Source organism: Cottoperca gobio, chromosome 4, assembly GCF_900634415.1.
Source record: "Cottoperca gobio chromosome 4, fCotGob3.1, whole genome shotgun sequence".
NCBI classification, from domain to species: Eukaryota; Metazoa; Chordata; class Actinopteri; order Perciformes; family Bovichtidae; genus Cottoperca; species Cottoperca gobio.
The window spans coordinates 1,507,801-1,521,797 of record NC_041358.1 but is presented as its reverse complement, the minus strand read 5'-3'; the positions used below and the strand labels follow the sequence as shown (position 1 = coordinate 1,521,797).

The window sequence follows — 13,997 nt, the reverse complement described above, 5'->3', positions numbered from 1 at the left end:
TGTTAGGGGGTGCAATCTCATTAGGGAATCGTTCAGTCACATCTTGGATTTGTTTAGTTGTCAGATTGTCTGGTGTGTAGTAAGCTTCATTTGGGCAAAGATTAGCTACTCTATTGCTTAGTTCCTTACTTCCTACGCTCAGTGTCAAGGGGAGCATTATAACAATTGTGAGCAGTGCTAACCCAGCTATCATCCGGGGGTCTCTCCACAGAGAGATTTTCTGGTACACTATTACCTTCGCTTTTTTGTCTTTTATTGGTGGCATTTTTAACTGGTTTTATCTGCTATCTGCTCACTTAGACGGACAAACAAATAATTGTGACAAGTGAAACTTAGATTAATCTAAGGACAATTTATCCTCTGGTGCTGATTCTAGATTCACAAATCAATTAGTCAGTACTGTTTTGTTCCAGCAGGTTCAAATCTTGACTAACTTCTGCTAAACAGCGAGAAGGCGCCAGTGCAGGTACACAATGTGTGAGGTGGTGCCAATTAGCTCCTGTTTTACCTTTTACCCGGAGCGCGTGTGAACCTAGGTTCAGACCACTTTCTTTTGTGGACCTTGACCCTTACCCAATCACCTGGTCCAACAGGAGTCTCTGGTGGTTCGTCAGGTTTTTCTGCTGCTGCTTCCACCTGTGTAGACAAAACTTCGATGATTTTAGCCAAAGCCTTGACATATTCATCTGCCTCAATCTGCCATAGATCTAATACAGGACCGTGCCCTCCTTCGCGTGGAGGGCCAGGCATTGGTCTACCGGTTAACAGTTCATGTGGAGACAAATGTGTTTGACTGCTTTGTGAGGATCTCATTGACATGAGTGCCAAAGGTAGGGCATCTACCCACTTTAACTTGTTACCATAACATGCTTTAGCAAGTTTTCTTTTGAGTGTTTGATTAGCTCGTTCTACCAAACCCTGTGATGCCGGATGATATACTGACCCAAATTTGTGTGTTATGCCAAAATACTTTTCTACTTCTTCAAGCTTATGGCTCGTGAAGTGTGTCCCATTATCTGATCGTATGCAACGTGGAACTCCATACCTTGGTATGAGTTCATTTTTTAACCATTTGATTACAGAATTGGCATCTTCTTTTTTGCAGGGAATTGCTTCAATCCACTTAGTGAAACGATCGACCATTACCAAAACATATCTGTACCCTCTTACCACATTTTCTGCTCCCATGTCTGTATAGTCAATACATATCTCTTTGAATGGTGCATCTGGCACTGGAAAACGACCCATAGGACACTTGTATGTTCTTTTATTGTTAAATTTACAACAGGTGTCACATTCTGTTACAAAGTTTTCAACCATCTCTTTCATAAATGGGTGCCACCATTCTACCTCTATGTTCCTTGTTGTTCTTAGTTTTCCAACATGCGTGGGGCCATGGGCTTGTTTGATCAACAGGTGACATAGTTTAGCTGGTGCCACGAGTCTGCCATCATGAGCTCTCCAGATTCCTTCAGTCTTGGTGGCTCCCTTATGAGCCCATTGATTATGCTCATAGACTCCTGCTTGTGCTTGCATTTCTTTGATGCTCTCCAAAGTGAGTTGCTCTTGATTTTCACTGTTCAAACAAATCATTTGCTGAGTGTAGCCGCCTGCTACTTTAGCTGCCTTGTCTGCTGCATCATTTCCTTTTGCCACTGCTGTATCAGTTTTCTGATGACCTTTGCATTTCATTATAGCAACATGTGATGGCAGCAGTGCCGCTTTCAGTAGGGCTCTTAATGCTTCAGCATGTTTGACAGGATTTTGGATGAAGTCAGGAAACCTCTTCTCATCCACTGGAGGCCGTCAATATGGACAGCGCCATATGCATAAGCAGAGTCTGTATACATTTATTCTCTGGCCTTCTCCGTGTTTCAATGCTTGTGTTAACGCGACTATTTCTGCAAGTTGTGCAGAGGCTGGCTGTGGAATGATGTGTGCTTCCAAAGTTTGTGTGTTTTCTCCACTTTGTTGCACTACAGCATAGGAAGCTACATTTCCTTCATCTCCTTTGTAGCAGCAGCCATCACTGTATAGAATTTTATCTGGATTATTCAATGGTTCGGTTTCCAAATCTGATCTAATTTTAAGATCTTGTTGTGAGACAAATGCACAGTCATGTGGGTCATGGTTTTCTGAATTCAGTCCTGTTGCCATGTTGATTGTCCCTGCCACATATGTGATGTGGGGCTTAGTTAGTGTTTCTTCTATCTTTACTTTTCTAACTGGAGAAAAAGTGAACGCTTGTGAGTTTAGAAACGCCACTACACTATGTGTAGTGTTTACTTTGAGAGGGTGGCACATCACCACGTGTGCAGTCTTTTGAATTGTCTTTGCTAGAGCAGCCAGGTGTCTTGCACAACCCGTTTGTCCTTGTTCAACATTGTCCATTTTTGAGCTGTGGTACATCAGTACATGTCTTTCTCCCCCTTTTTTCTGAAACAGGACTCCATTTACCATCCCTCCTGTTTCAGAAACATCCAAATGAAAATCATCATTGTAGTCTGGGGAGCATAGATGTGCAGCTTGTCCCAAGGCTTGTTTAGTCTTAGTGAAAGCTTCTTCGCCTTCTGTAGTCCAGATGAGCTCAGCAGTGAGGTTTCTGTTTCCTGCTTCTGAGAGCATGTCTCTGAGTCTCTGAGATTTCCATAATCTGGTACATGAGTCCTACTGTAACCCATCAATCCAAGAAATGCCAACATGTGTTGTACTGTCTTTGTTTTTCCATGTGATAGGATTGAGGTCCTTTGTGCATTGGTTAGAGTCAGGCTGTTTGCAGAAATGAGTCTTCCCAAGAAAGTGACTGATCTTCTTGCAACTTGAGTTTTTTCTTTCTTGACTTTGTATCCTGCTTCTGCAAGTAGTGTAAGGAGATTTGCTGTGGCTTCCAGGCAGGATTCAGCACTAGTGCCTGCGAGCAGCAAATCATCAACGTACTGTATCAGAGTTACACCTGGTGGCAGTTGTAAGCTGCTTAAGTCTTTTTTCAGAGCTTGATTGAACAGTCCTGGGCTGTCTTTGTAGCCTTGTGGCATTCTGTTGTAGGTGTATTTCTGTCCTTTATATGTGAAAGAAAATATGTCTTGTACTTCAGGATCCAATGGTAGACAAAAGAAAGCATTAGCCAGATCTATGACTGTGAAGTATTTGTGTTCAGGATTGAGATTTTGAAGTGCCACATATGGGTCTGGAACAGGTATATTTTGTGACACCGTAGCAGAGTTGATTTTTCTTAGATCATGAACCATTCTCCAGCCTTTGTTGCCAGCTTTTGGGACTAGTAAAATGGGTGTGTTCCAGATGGAGTTTGAGTGTCTGATTACGCCAGCTTCTAGGAGTCCATTGATTGTTGCTCCTATTCCTTCAACCTGCTCTCTTTTTAGGTTATATTGCGGTAACCAACATGATTATTGTTCTGTTTTGAGAGTCACTGAGACCTCATGATGAGGCACAAAACCTACATCATAGTCTCCAGTTGTCCACAAATATGATGGGATATCTTGAGTGTTTCTTCTGTGTCAGGATGGTTGGTGTGTTCTCTTCCATGGTCTCTTTCCAATTCTTGTTCTTCCAAGATGCCAACATCCATACTGTGGTGAGTGATTTTCCACATCGTCTCATCTTCTGCTCTCCATACGCAGGCAATATTGGTTGGGAGCCAGTTGATTGACAAGGCTCTCTTTATCATGGGACCTAGGGACCTTGCTTCAGATCCTACTGCCAATGCCAGTGTGATATGTGGCACTGCTTCAGCTGATAATGCATACCATTGCAGTTGTTCTTTAGTGAGAGCACAGAATGCAGCTACACCTTGAGGTCCCACGTAGATGTCCTTGACTTCTATTTGCTCCTTTGTCATGTTTCTTTCTTCCTCCCAGGCTTGTTGATACTCTTCGTCAGGTTGACGCAAGTAGTTATAGGTGCAATGTAAAGGATCAAGTGGAGGTCCATATGGAGCTAATGTGTTGATCCAAGGCTTCCATTCCATGTAAGTCTTCTGGACTCCTGGAGTGTCTTGACCTTCTGTCAACAGGCGGCTCCAATACACTGTTGTGGTAGTTTCTTCAATGTCTTGGGTAGGGCTTGATGTCATCCCTAAGATCCTTTGATCTGTTTGATACTGTCCATGCAGAGGTATTTGTCCAGGAAACTGTAGAGTCAGTCCATCACTGGAACATAGAATTCGTGCTCCAGTTTTAACCAGCAGGTCTCTACCCATCAGGTTTACAGGACACTTTGGGGAGAAGAGGAAAGGATGTAGCAGGGATTGTTTACCAAGTACAGTGACCAATGGTATGGTATACTTTTGTTCTTCTGTTCTTCCCGAGTATCCAACGGTTCGAAGGGTCTTTGTAGAGAGAGGTGGTGTTTGTCCTTTCAAGAAAGTTATACAGGACGCTGTTGCTCCTGTGTCCACCATCAGTTCCATTTTGTGTATGAGTCTGTATTGTTGTTTCTGGGAATTCTCCAGTATCGTACTGTCCCATTAACATCTGTCTCTTATCTTTCTTATTTCTTGAAGCCTCAGTGTCTTTCTCAGCCATTTGAGCCTTTGCCAATCTTCTGGTGATTGTCAGATGTTCTTCTTCCTTCTGCACTTCTGTTTGCCTGTGTTGCTCGTCATGATGCACAAGGTGCTCTCTCCAAAGTGCATTAGGCATTGAGTCTAGTCCCACCACACTCTTCAGACAGTTTTGGACATGAGTAGTAGGCCTTTATCACTGCATGTCTCCACAACATGGTACATGATGGAGAGATGGCATGTCTTTCTCCAGTGCTGTCTAACCAGCATCCCAGTAATGATTCCTGTGAGGATTGAAGGATTTTTCATCGTCCTCGTTATTGCATCCAGCGATGAGATCCATGTCTAGCATCGTCTTTTTTCCTTCCAGTCTGCCCATGAGAGTCCTCAAATCTCCCACACACACACGATCTCCTGCTGTGTATTTCTCAAATTCATTAATCCATTTCTGTGCTCCTGAGGTGAGGGGAGGCAATTTGGCCGCCAAACTCTCCAAATCACAATGACTCCAAGCGTGGTATATCATGGGTCCTCCTGATGTTGCCATGAGTGGCATCTGTTGTGCTGCTCTTTGCTCTTCCATCTTATTTCTGGTTCTAGTCGAAATTGACTGTTCTTTCATCTTCAGTCGTCCTTCTACAAAGTATGTCTTGAAGTCACTCTTTTCTTCTGGGGAAATCGTACTGAGACTCCTTTCAGAATTCCTTGAGCTTCTTCCAGCTTGTTCAAATTCTTCTTCATCCTCATCAGTTTTATCTTCTTCATACTCTGGTCCCTCCTTGCTTGTTGCTTCTTCCTCCAGTTTTTCCAGGCTGTCATAGCCCGTTCTTTGGCGTGTACCATCATGTTTGATGATTTTTCCCCTTCTTATTGCATCTTCTTTGCGTCTTTCATCCATTCGTACTGCTTCAGCTACCAGTATTTGCTGTTTGTTTGAAATGGTGTAATCATGGGAAACTGAGTATGAATCTGGGGTGCGTAGTACCTCTTTATGTGGATTTGGAGCAGGGTGAGCAGCAAAATGAGAGGGAGAGTGGGCGTTGAGTAGCTTTTCCTCTAATTTTTCCTCGAGTAGTTGGACATGTTTCATCAGGTGCTCTAGTCGTTTCTCTGTTTCTCCCTCCTCTACTTCCAGACATCCTCCCTTTATGCCCATCATGGGTGCCTGTATTGGAGTGAGATTAACAGGATTGTGACTGGGTGCATATGCTGGAGGGGCGGAGGCTTGTGTCAAATCTGGGTAGAGTTGAGGTGTAGGCTGGATAGGTGTAGTTTCTTCATGTTTGGTGCCTTTTTCTTCTTCTTTTGCTTCCCTGATTACACAAATTGTCTCAGGTGCGGTCTGAGGTATGGTCTTGAAGAGTAGAAGGAGATGCATAGCTCTGGATTTTCTGTTTGCAGCTTTCAATGCGGCTTTCTTTACAGCTCCAAATCTTTGTTTTTCTCCTGTCTTCTCCCATGCTGCCATCTTTTGTTGATATTCGCCATTTTCAAATTCGTAAACTGCCCTTCTTTGGTCCTCACTTGGACCTGGTTGATCATCAGTTGGAAACAATCCTCTTTCTTGCCATGCGAGTAGTAGCTTTTCTGTCTTTGCTCGAACCTTCTTTCTTTCACTCGGTTTGGTGCAGGCATCCAATCGTTGGTACATTTGTTTTCCAGCTTTCCAGCTTTCAGATCCATCATGTTGAAAATTTGAAATTCCTCAAATGTTGTTCAGTCAGTGGAGATACTCAAAATTCAAATGAATTGAGCGCAAAATGAAAATAAAAATTATAAATCCAAAAAAAAAATGTTTAAAATTCAAAAATTAATTGAGCGAGAAATAAAATTAAAAAGCAAAAAATGTTTATGTTTAAATCTGAAATAGAAAATAAAAATTGGAAGTATAAATTTCCTAAGTTTAAATCTGGAATCAAAACCATAAAATGTAAATCTGAAATATAAGTATAATCAAAGGTAAATCAAAGGCAGGACTTATTCAAACTTTTACTCTAATGGGCAATTTGTGACAATTATTATAATTATAATTCTTAGTAGTTATTTGAATTTTGGGTGTAAATTCAATTTTGTCCACCAGATGGAGGCATATGTCCACAACAAGAGAGTCAAAGTTCAACTTAAGTGTACTCGGTTAAAGGTCAATGGTACCGGAAGCCAAAAAACTTTTTACTCCTTGTGGAGAACTTACGGAATTACAAAAACAGGAAATGGACTACAAGTCAAATCAATGAAACTACAAATTTTCTTGCGGCTTTGTCCCTTTGGAACTCCTAGTGGAGAACTTACTGTATTACAAAAACAGGAAATGGAATCGAATCAATGAAGCTACTGTTGCAGGGAGCACACTCCTTAGTAGGAGTACATTCCCTGGAGCCGGAGCCTTGTATTCGTTACTTTTTATCAATACACAAATTCTTCGTTGTAATTCCCAACCCCAAATGTTATCAGCGTGAGACTCAAGGTTCTGTTTGTTCCGAGGTACTTTCCACAGTCCAACAGCTTCTTGGCGTTTTTACACGCTCGAGTTGCTGGCCTTGTTAAGCACTCGTACCAACTAGTTCCTTCTGGTGAGACTTTTTCAACTTTTAATAACACCAATCAAATCAAATCAAATCAAATTTATTTGTATAGCCCAATATCACAAATTATACATTTGTCTCAGTGTGCTTTACAGACTGTACAGGATACGACACCCTCTGTCCTTAGACCCTCACATCGCACAAGGAAAAACTTCCTAAAAGAAACCCCAAAATTAAAGGGGAAAAAATGGAAGAAACCTCAGGGAGAGCAACTGAGGAGGGATCCCTCTCCCAGGACGGACAGACGTGCAATAGATGTCGTGTGTACAGGATAAACAACATAGTACAAATACAACATTTGACAGAAATTATGTTGTGTTGGAAAAAAAAGAAATAGAAAGTTTGGATGAATCCAGGAAAATGTCAATAAGGCTTCCCGGTGTCCAGCAGGACCAGGTCAGCAGGCGCTGTCACGATTCATGATCCTGACGTAAACTTTATCAGTGGCAACCTGCCACATGAGAGACAGACACTCCGGGGATGATACCCCGGATGGTGAGTTAGTAACATACATTTACATAAATGCATACAGATAGAGAGGGAGAAGAAGAGAGAGGGAGAGAAGGAAGAGAGCAGGGAGGTGTCCCCCGGCAGTCTAAGCTTATAGCAGCATAACTAGGGGCTGATCCAGGGCAAACCTGAGCCAGCCCTAACTATAAGCTTTATCAAAAAGGAAAGTCTTTAGCCTACTCTTAAATGTGGAGAGTGTGTCTGCCTCCCGAACACAAACTGGAAGCTGGTTCCACTGGAGAGGAGCTTGATAGCTGAAGGCTCTGGCTCCCATTGTACTCTTAGAGACTCTAGGAACCACAAGTAACCCTGCAGTCTGGGAGCGTAATGCTCTAGTTGGTTTATAAGGTACTATGAGATCTTTAAGATATGCTGGAGCCTGACCTTTAATTGATTTGTAAGTCAGGAGAAGGATTTTGAATTCTATTCTGTATTTTACCGGGAGCCAGTGCAGTGCAGCTAATACAGGAGTAATATGATCCCATTTCCTAGTTCTAGTCAATACACGTGCCGCTGCATTTTGGATCAACTGAAGAGTCTTAAGCGACTTTTTAGGACAACCTGATAACAATGAGTTGCAGTAATCCAGCCTTGAAGTAACAAATGCATGGACTAGTTTTTCTGCATCATTTTGAGACAGGATGTGTCTTATTTTTGCAATGTTACGTAGATGAAAGAAGGCAGTCCTTGAGATTTGTTTTATGTGGGAGTTAAACGACAGATCTTGATCAAAGATGACGCCAAGATTCCTTACAGTGGTGCTGGAGGCCAAGTTAATGCCATCCAGAGCTTCTATGTCATTAGAAAATGCGTTTCGGAGGCGTTTAGGGCCAAGTATAATAACTTCAGTTTTGTCTGTGTTTAACATCAAAAAGTTGCTAGACATCCAAGTTTTTATGTCCTTAAGGCATGCTTGAAGTTTAGCCAATTGATTGGTTTCATCTGGTTTAATTGATAGATATAATTGGGTATCATCCGCATAACAATGAAAGTTTATAGAGTGGTTCCTTATAATATTGCCCAAAGGAAGCATATATAAGGTGAATAGAATCGGTCCAAGTACAGAACCCTGCGGAACTCCAAGACTGACTTTGGCTGTCATGGAGGATTTATCGTTAACAAGTACAAATTGAGATCGCTCAGATAAGTAGGACTTAAACCAGCTTAGTGCGGTTCCTTTTATGCCAACACAATGTTCCAGTCTCTGTAGTAGAATGTCATGATCAACAGTGTCGAAAGCAGCACTGAGGTCTAACAAGACAAGAACAGAGACAAGTCCTTTGTCTGATGCCAACAGAAGGTCATTGGTAACTTTCACCAGTGCCGTCTCTGTGCTATGATGAACTCTAAATCCAGATTGAAAAACCTCAAATAAACTATTATTATGTAAAAAGTCACACAACTGTTTTGCGACTGCTTTCTCAAGGATTTTAGCGAGAAAGGGTAGGTTAGATATCGGCCTATAGTTGGCTAAAACCTCTGGATCAAGACTAGGCTTTTTAAGAAGTGGTTTTATTACAGCTACTTTAAAGGATTTTGGTACGTAGCCAAATAATAGAGACAGGTTGATCATATTTAATAACGAAGTGTTAATTAAGGGTAAAACTTCTTTAAACAGTTTAGTTGGAATTGGGTCCAAAAGACAGGTTGATGGTTTAGACGATGAGATTGTTGAAGTTAGTTGGTTAAGGTTGATTGGAGTAAAAGAGTCGAGATATATTTCAGGAGTTACAGATGTTTTTAAAATTCCAACAGTTGAAGTTAAGTCATTACCAATTGAGGTCAGGAGGAGATTAATTTTGTCTCTAATAATTATAATTTTATCGTTAAAGAAACTCATAAAGTCGTCACTACTGAGAGATATAGGAACAGTACCTTCCCGTGATTCCCCTTTATCTATCGATAGTCAAACAGTCAGTTTGCACGGTTAAATCTTCCGCTACAAACGTAAATGTAACCCCAAACAAGCGTTAGCTCCACGTTAGCTTCAGGCGGGCGCCTGGAGCTGTATAGTCGTTAGCTCTAAAATAGCTTGACTTTCACGCCTCAATTCATTCACTTACAAACAACATTGCTTTTCAACAACTCACACACACATTCATCAACATATAGTTTCCAAACCACACTGCATTGATACTCGTTTTATGCCGTTATCGTTGGATTAAATAGGGTTTTTATAGCCCCCGCTAAGATTAAATAGGGTTTTTATAGCCCCCGCTAAGAGAAGTTCACTCTTCTCTCACACAGCCGAATTCCGCGATCTTTTTAAACCACTTCAAAATGCTTTACTTACTTTAATTATGTGTCTATGGTCGTCTACGGAAGATGAATAAATATATAGTGAGACAATGGGGAATTCGTCAACCTCCACCACGCAGTCACATCAAAATATTCACTGTTAAGGCTCTCTCTTTTTAGCCAGAACAGGCCGCGTTGGCCTTTTCCTCCGCAGACTCCCACCAGTCGCTCAGATTGCGCTTTCTCCCCAAAGACTAGATAGCGCTACTCGGAAACCTTATTTCTTACACCGGTGTCACTCTTAAAACCTTTTCTGTGCACAGTTTCATGTAGTATTTTTCAAAACTTTGTCACCATCAATTATCACATCATATGCAAACTTAGCATGGATAGTATATTTTATGAGACAGCGTTCAGAGTGTGTTCTTTGACATTTACAAGTACTATTATTCTACAATAAACTATTGCAATTTCGTTTATAACAGGTTTGCTCACCTTATCGTTTGTCAGGTCTGTTGTAAATATCATTGAACGCACTCCTCTGGCTTCTCTTCCAGTCGCCCTCATGTCCAGAACTTTCAGATCATCGCAGTCGGGGTCACCAGGTTTTGTTGGGTTTTGAAGCCCAAAGGGCGCTGAGATTGTCTTTCAATTGAATCCAGTAAACTTCTAGTTGATCAAGATACTTATTTATTTAAAGTGATGATGACAGCATTTCAAAAAATACCCTCAGCCGAGGACACTTTCACACACCAAGTCCACAGTCCGAATCAATAAAGAGCCAGTTAGCTGTCTGTTGGTAAAAGTGAAAGTGGTACAAAAACATCATAAACATTTTGCTATATTCTCTACAGAAGGGTGTCGTCGTCCCTCATTGGTCCATGTTGGCGCGGTTATGCCCCTTGGTGGGCCGTCTTGTTGTGGCGAGATGGAGGTAGACCTGAAACTCTTTGAAGAGAACCTACAGTGCTTCACATTCATAACTAATATAGTGCTCATTATACATTTGTGCAGAAATACATGTTGTGCAATAATACATTTTGATTGAGGTGGACGAGTACATGTGATAATCATTAAATGTGACACAATACAATCAGGAGTTTATTTACTTCACACTAGATAATATTAGTTCATTTTTTGAATGTTATAAACCTAAATTCTAGCCATATCTTACACATTGCACCTTTAACTTTCAAAATAAATCTTATTAACCTAAATCTGAATATCCTTGCAGCATTAGTGCACCCAATTACATTACAGTTACATTACAGTTAATTTGGCTGACACTTTTGTGTGACCTCCCTCACACAAAGTTGCACTCTACACTCGCCGTGCCATTCTGCAGTCTCCATGTTCACATCCGAAACTGGACCATTTCTCTCCAACGTTTTCTGAAAGGGAAATGCGTTGCCTTCCATTGAAGAGACATAAAGTAACATAATTTCATCTCTACTCAGCCTTGAGTTAAGCCAGGTCATATTTCCCCCTGTGCCTGCTCCCTCTGTGTCTGATATGTCTCAGATAATATCAGCTTTCTCTTCATCTCTGTGTTTGCTGGCTTCACAAAATTCCCATGCACGGCGAGCTTACCTCTCTGCTGTTTCTGTGCATTTACCATAAAGCACGGATCTGAAAATTGCAGGAAGAAGCAATCTCAGATGAGATAAAGAGATTATACACATCAAATCAAATTCAAATCAAATGTATTTGTATAGTCCAATATCACAAATTATACATTTGTCTCAGTGTACTTTACAGACTGTACAGGTTACGACACCCTCTGTCCTTAGACCCTCGCATCGCACAAGGAAAAACTTCCTAAAAGAAACCCCTTAATTAAAGGGGGAAAAATGGAAGAAACCTCAGGGAGAGCAACTGAGGAGGGATCCCTCTACCAGGACGGACAGACGTGCAATAGATGTCGTATGTACAGGATAAACAACATAGTACAAATACAACATTTGACAGAAATTATGTTGTGTTGAAAAAGAGAAAGCAACCTGCGGCAACCTGCCACATGAGACACAGAAACTCTGGGGATGATACCCCGGATGATGAGTTAGTAACATACATTTACATAAATGCATACAGATAGAGAGGGAGAAGAAGAGAGGGAGGGGAGGAGAGAGGAAGAGAAGGAAGAGAGCAGGGAGGTGTCCCCCGGCAGTTAAAGCCTATAGCAGCATAACTAGGGGCTGATCCATGGCAAACCTGAGCCAGCCCTAACTATAAGCTTTATCCAAAAGGAAAGTATTTAGCCTACTCTTAAATGTGGAGAGTGTGTCTGCCTCCCGAACACAAACTGGAAGCTGGTTCCACTGGAGAGGAGCTTGAGAGCTGAAGGCTCTGGCTCCCATTGTACTCTTAGAGACTCTAGGAACCACAAGTAACCCTGCAGTCTGGGAGCGCAATGCTCGAGTTGGTTTATAAGGTACTATGAGATCTTTAAAATATGCTGGAGCCTGACCATTAATTGCTTTGTAAGTCAGGAGAAGGATTTTGAATTCTATTCTGTATTTTACCGGGAGCCAGTGCAGCTAATACAGGAGTAATATGATCCCGTTTCCTTGTTCTTGTCAATACATGTGCCGCTGCATTTTGGATCAACTGGAGATTCTTAAGCGACTTTTTGGGACAACATGATAACAATGAGTTGCAGTAATCCAGCCTTGAAGTAACAAATGCATGGACTACTCTTTCTACATCATTTTGAGACAGGATGTGTCTTATTTTTGCAATGTTACGTAGATGAAAGAAGGCAGTCCTTGAGATTTGTTTTATGTGGGCGTTAAACGACAGATCTTGATCAAAGATGACTCCAAGATTCCTTACAGTGGTGCTGGAGGCCAAATTAATGCCATCCAGAGCTTCTATGTCATTAGAAAATGCGTTTCGGAGGCGTTTAGGGCCAAGTATAATAACTTCAGTTTTGTCTGTGTTTAACATCAAGAAGTTGCTAGACATCCAAGTTTTTATGTCCTTAAGGCATGCTTGAAGTTTAGCCAATTGATTGGTTTCATCTGGTTTAATTGATAGATATAATTGGGTATCATCCGCATAGCAATGAAAGTTTATAGAGTAGTTCCTTATAATATTGCCCAAAGGAAGCATATATAAGGTGAATAGAATCGGTCCAAATACAGAACCCTGCGGAACTCCAAGACTGACTTTGGCTGTCATGGAGGATTTATCGTTAACACATACAAATTGAGATTGCTCAGATAAATAGGACTTGAACCAGCTTAATGCGATTCCTTTTATGCCAACACAATGTTCCAGTCTCTGTAGCCAATAGAAGGTCATTGATAACTTTCACCAGTGCCGTCTCTATGCTATGATGAACTCTAAATCCAGATTGAAAAACCTCAAATAAACTATTATTATGTAAAAAATCACATAACTGTTTTGCAACTGCTTTCTCAAGGATCTTAGCGAGAAAGGGAAGGTTATATCGGCCTATAGTTGGCTAAAACCTCTGGATCAAGACAAGGCTTTTAAGAAGTGGTTTTATTACAGCTACTTTAAAGGATTGTGGTACATAGCCAGATAATAGAGACAGGTTGATCATATTTAATAACGAGGTGTTAATTAAGGGTAAAACTTCTTTAAACAGTTTAGTTGGAATCGGGTCTAAAAGACAGGTTGATGGCTTAAACGATGAGATTGTTGAAGTTAGTTGGTTAAGGTTGATTGGAGTAAAACAGTCTAGATATATTTCAGGAGTTACAGATGTTTTTCAAATTCCGGAGGTTGAAGTTAAGTCATTACCAATTGAGGGCAGGAGGACATTAATTTTGTCTCTAATAATTATAATTTTATCGTTAAAGAAGCACTGTAGAGCTGTGGGTTGTTCTTATTTTCTTCTATTAATGAAGAGTAATAAGCTGCTCTGGCATTACGGAGAGCCTTCTTATACTCCTTTTAAGATAATCTAACCTGACTAAACGAGATTCTTCCAATTTAGTGGAACGCCATTTACTTTCAAGATTTCTCGACTTTTGTTTTAGTTTGCGGATTTGTAAATTAAGCCATGGAGCTTTCTTTTTCTGTTTTATGATCTTCTTCTTTAGAGGAGCGACAGAGTCGAGTGTTATTCGCAGTGAGGCTGCAGCGCTATCAATAAGATGATTAATTTGGGAGGGACT

The 13,997-nt window shown here is 41.0% G+C and overlaps 1 protein-coding gene across 1 annotated transcript; it reads right to left on the bottom strand.

Moving 5' to 3' along the window:
- Positions 1-7,753: 7,753 nt before the first annotated feature.
- On the bottom strand, positions 7,754-8,650 carry LOC115006618 (uncharacterized; the record flags this gene model as incomplete). The annotated part of the gene is made up of 1 exon (XM_029428916.1): positions 7,754-8,650. A coding segment is annotated over one exon (897 nt), but the record flags the coding sequence as incomplete, so codon positions are not given.
- Positions 8,651-13,997: the final 5,347 nt, after the last annotated feature.